Source organism: Bactrocera latifrons, unplaced genomic scaffold, assembly GCF_001853355.1.
Source record: "Bactrocera latifrons isolate USDA-ARS-PBARC rearing strain unplaced genomic scaffold, ASM185335v1 scaffold_144, whole genome shotgun sequence".
Taxonomy (NCBI): Eukaryota; Metazoa; Arthropoda; class Insecta; order Diptera; family Tephritidae; genus Bactrocera; species Bactrocera latifrons.
Genome location: NW_017534897.1, coordinates 457,203 through 462,150, shown reverse-complemented (window position 1 = coordinate 462,150; position 4,948 = coordinate 457,203). Strand labels below are relative to the sequence as shown.

Sequence of the window (4,948 nt, the reverse complement as noted above, 5' to 3'; positions counted from 1 at the left end):
GCACGATTGCAATCGCATTCGGGTCAATTACTGCGTAGAACTGGCACATTTGGTTAGTTTCCATTAAATGACTGTAAATTTCCATCAACTGTTAGTAACAACAACTACGTCGGTGTGCGTGTGTGTTGACAGTTCGGTGGCAATTAAGTGATTGCTGGACACAGTTTTCCTTTTTGCACGACTTTTAAACGGTTTTTTGTTGCTACCTAGTTGTGCATATATATGTATGTATGTATTTGTATGTATATGTACTTCACATTTTCCTATTATTTATAATATTTTTTATTGCATTTTTTCCATTTTAGTTTAACTATTTTGCATCATCGTTACACATATTTGCACTTTCGAGTGCTGTGCCAACACACTTGACGATAGTATTCTGAAATTAACTTTTTTTCGTTTCAGCAACAATGTGATAAGCGCTCAGGGTTTGCGCAATATGCCGGCTAGTCCAGCAGGTCCGATAAGCGGATGCACACCTTGCAATAATCTGTGTTACTTTCACAGCCCACAAACACATTCACATCTACCATGCAATTCAAATGCGAGCTAGACTTAGATCAAAACCCGAGTCGCTTTCGTTTGCTTTGGCTGACTTCAAGGTGAGCGCCGGCTTCAAGTCGATCTTCTGCCCCGAGCAACATGGTAGGCGATTTGCGCTGCACTTTCATTAATTTTTTGTTGCTTTTTTGTGCCTACTCGAGGTTAAGCGTTGGGTTAGCGCAAAGCAGTATTACCGGCTGATTGCAAGGCTATTAGCATTGATGATAAGCATATGTTGCCAACGTCGCCGCATCGCCCCTGCCAACCGCTGTTTACCGAAGATACTTTTGCTGGGCACGGGCTGCAGCTTGATGCCGTTATTTGTGTATAAAAAGCCTGTGTGCGCAGCCAAACTATGTGATTTCGCAAGATGAAGTCGTACACTTTGGTTGCATTCGCGGCTTTGGCGCTGCTCGCCACCGTCTCAACAAAGAATATTGAGTCGAAAACTGCTGACAAGGACTTTTTGATTAAGCAAAAGTTCATTTTGGAAATCTTGCAACACGTCTACCAAGATGATGTGCTGGTGACCAAGTACGACAGCAGCTACTATGAGTACAAACCATGGGAACATGTTGCCGACTATCATAAACACGAATTGTTGGAGCCATTCTTCGAGCTATGGCAACACAAGCCAATGCATGATGATGAGGTCTTCAGCATCATGTACGAGCGCCATGTGGAATATGCCGTTGGCTTGACACGTTTGTTCTACTTCGCCAAGGATTGGACCACATTCGCACATGCCGTCTTCTGGGCACGTCTGAACGTGAACAAGCAGTTGTTCGTTTATGCTTTGACTGTTGCTGGTCTGCATCGCGCCGACATGCAAGGTATTGTCTATCCTGCCATATACGAAATTCAGCCATGGCACTTCTTTGACGTGGAGACCATTGAGACCGCTGAACGCTACAGAATGCACAACTTCCACAATGTTAAGAAGTTGGATAATATCTATAATGTTGCCATCAAGTCGAACTACAGTAATGTGTACTCAAACATGCATCGCGATCATGAGCTTGCCTACTTCTTGGAGGATGTTGGTCTCAACGCCTTCTACTACTACTACAACTTGGACTATCCATTCTGGACTAAAGGTGTGGAGGGTATGGAGTTGAATAAGGATCGTCGCGGTGAGTTCTGGATCTACACACACTGGCAGCTGTTGGCTCGTTACTATTTGGAACGCTTGTCTCACGATTTGGGTGACATTGAGGAATTCGATATGTACGAATCTATACCCAATGGCTACTACAGCGGTTTACGTTACTATTCCGGTGTTAACTTCCCTAACCGCGAAAATGGCTACAGCTTCTATCACAACTACAATTTAGAGTACATACGTCTTGTAAACTTGGTTAGCCAGCGTATCATGGACTACATACACGATCACCACAAGGATGATATCGAGGCCGTCAACAAGTTGGGCAACATCTTGCAAGGCAATGTGGACAGTATTGATAGAGTACGTTACAGCAGTTTGAGCAATTACTACAAACAGATCGTCAATGATGGCAATGACTATGGCAAATACGAAGAGACTTTGCCAAACACCTTCATGCACTACGAAACCGCATTGCGTGATCCACTCAACTTCCAAATCATTAAAGACATAATTCACTTCTATTGGCATTTGGTTGAGGTCTTCCCCGAATACACCGTCAAGGACTACAATTTCGAGGGTGTCAAGATTAACAAAGTACAAATGCCCGATCATTTGACCACCTACTTTGAATACTTCGACTCCGATATCAGTAACGCTGTCAATGTTGAAATACCAGCTGAGGATAGCGCTGATCCTCTGGTGAACTTTGGACGTAATTCGCAACATGATGGTCAAAGCTTCGTGGTTAAGGCACGTCAATACCGTTTGAATCACAAACCATTCCAATTCCAATTGGATGTGACATCTGATAAGGCGCAAAAGGCCATCGTTAAGGTCTACATCGGACCCGGACAAGAGGAAGACAGATATCATTTCATTGAGAGCAACTACATGAATTTCTTCGAATTGGAACACTTTGTCGTTAACTTAGTGGAGGGTGTCAATGTAATCACGCGCAACTCTGACGACTTCTCCTGGTGGGTGGAGGATAGAACTCCCTACTTGGAACTCTACAAGAAGGTTATGGATGCCACCAACTCGGACTACAAGTTCGGTTTGAACCAGAAGGAGGCTCACTGTGGTGTGCCACAACGTCTGATGCTGCCAATTGGAAAGAAGGGTGGTATGCCATACCAAATGTTCTTCATGGTGTACCCATACCATGAACCAGCCATCAAACAGCACACCGGCTACGATCCCATCATCTCGTGCGGTATTGGTTCTGGCGCTCGCTGGGTGGACTCATTACCCTTCGGTTTCCCCTTCAACCGTCCCGTCAAACACGGTTACTACTTCGATGTGGATAACTTCCACTTCGAACCAGTGGTCATCTATCACAAGGAAGAGGCCGCAAATGTGGTCTAAGCCCACGTTTATTATTATGTTTATATACCTTTTTTATCGTTTTGCAGTCACTTCAGATATGTGCATGTGTTCCTTAGTTTCGAGCTACTTTTAGCTAAATAAACGATTTTAACATTTAATAAAAATAATTACAAGTGTATCTATATACATAATATTAACTTTTACAGTTCAAGAAATTGAATTCAATACCATATTTTACATATGCTCATGAACAGAGCTCAAAGCATTTCGTCCCAAGAGCATTCTACACCCATTTTAAACTTGTCCGGCTTGTCTTGACACAACGGAATCTTTGGAAATTGTAAGACCGATGATCTTTTCCATACCAAAATTCTATCATGACGTAAACGAGAATACAGGATAACCCTCTTCGTGTATAGGCACGCTTGATCCATGGGATTCGCGATAACTCAGCAAGAGTTGTTGGGTTACTATTTAAGTCACATCGGCACAAATGATAGAAATTCTAATTAGACACTGGCTCATTGGCATCCCTACGGTGAGGCTAAAGATTTTGGAGGACGCAACTTATCAAAGTTGCAATGAGGAAGATGAGGTGAAAATATCTAGACACGTTCTCATCCACTGTCACTCAATAGACCACGTCTACCAAGCAGTGAAGAAAACATAGCAGCCGAAGCAAAGAGTGTACACGAGGACCGTGGAGAGTAAATTTCGAGCAACAACTGGGACTGATATATGGAATGACTTGGCGCATTTTACATTGAGATCTTAAATTAAAAGCGTATGAAATCCAAAAAATACTAAAGCTGTTAGACTTGTCCAAGCGACATCGCTTCGCTCTATGAGATCTTAAAAAGTTTAAGAACAAAACATCGGATTTTCGAGCCAAGTTTTGTACAGCCATAAGGCTGGCTGGTAAGTAAATAAAATTGCTAAAAAGCAACCTGAAAAGATTCAAGAACTGTCATGTTATCCAGAAAAAACAACGGTTTGGTGTAATTTGTAGGCCGGTGGAATCGTAGGTCCAAACTTCTTCAAAAATGATGGCAGTGAGAACGTAATTGTCATGAGAACCGACTATTTGATGCCTGGAAGTGAAGCTCGTGAATCTCAACGCATCAACCAAAGGATTTAGTGATAGGAAACTTCGATGAGCAGATAGAGCAGATAATTTCATGTTTCGGGCCGATTGGTCATCAAGATCGTGTGATATCGCGCCGTTAAACTTTCTCCCGTGGGGATTTGTAAATTTTAAGGTCAATGTGGACAATTCCGCATCGATTCAGACTTTGGAGCAAGACATCCCGCGAACCATCCAAGATAGTCTTCAGAAAATAAATGCCAAAGATTTTTCTTTCGAATACTAGTTAACATTTCCCATTAAATTTGCAGACCCATTAAATATAAGACTGCAAAATAGAAATGTGGAAGAAATCATCCAAGTCTTTTGAACTCATACGACTTTTTTGGTTGAGCCTAACAGTTTCGTGTACCTTTCTTCCCCTCGAAGCAGAGAATAGCTAACAGCTGTATTGCTGGAGGAAGTGCTCTAATCCTAATTATATTGACATTATAAGCAGAAAAAAAGTACCACTTACCTTAAAAAAGTTTGTCTCAAATATAAAATTCCGTGTTTCATATTCGTATGTTACTTTATTTATTTTATTTTTTATTAATATGCCTTTACTTAAATCATCATTTTGTCTTACTTAAACTGTTGCTTTCCACTTATTACCGAATTCACTTGCTTAACGGTACTTTTGCTTTGCTTACCTATTTATTTTACGTGAATTAACATTTGTATTATATATATATACTATGTATTTGTGGACAACTTTAGGTGTAAATTTGGTCAACTCAAGGGGAGCTCACTGTACTTAATCTGCGAATTCTGAATTCTTGTATATTTTTTTTTGCTGTTTTTTATACCTTTAATGCTGTAATTTTATTCTGTTATTTTGAAAAGTGTTT

At 41.0% G+C, this 4,948-nt stretch overlaps 1 protein-coding gene across 1 annotated transcript; it reads left to right on the top strand.

Moving 5' to 3' along the window:
• Window positions 1-888: 888 nt before the first annotated feature.
• On the top strand, window positions 889-3,150 carry LOC108965660 (larval serum protein 2). Its single transcript, XM_018928212.1, has one exon. It carries the CDS (start codon window positions 914-916, stop codon window positions 3,011-3,013), a length of 2,100 nt encoding a protein of 699 aa, XP_018783757.1. The 5' UTR covers window positions 889-913; the 3' UTR covers window positions 3,014-3,150.
• Window positions 3,151-4,948: the final 1,798 nt, after the last annotated feature.

What these genes read in the sequence shown, in the direction of transcription:
- LOC108965660 (XM_018928212.1), top strand. Translation starts at nt 914, where the DNA reads ATGAAGTCGTACACTTTGGTTGCATTCGCGGCTTTGGCGCTGCTCGCC.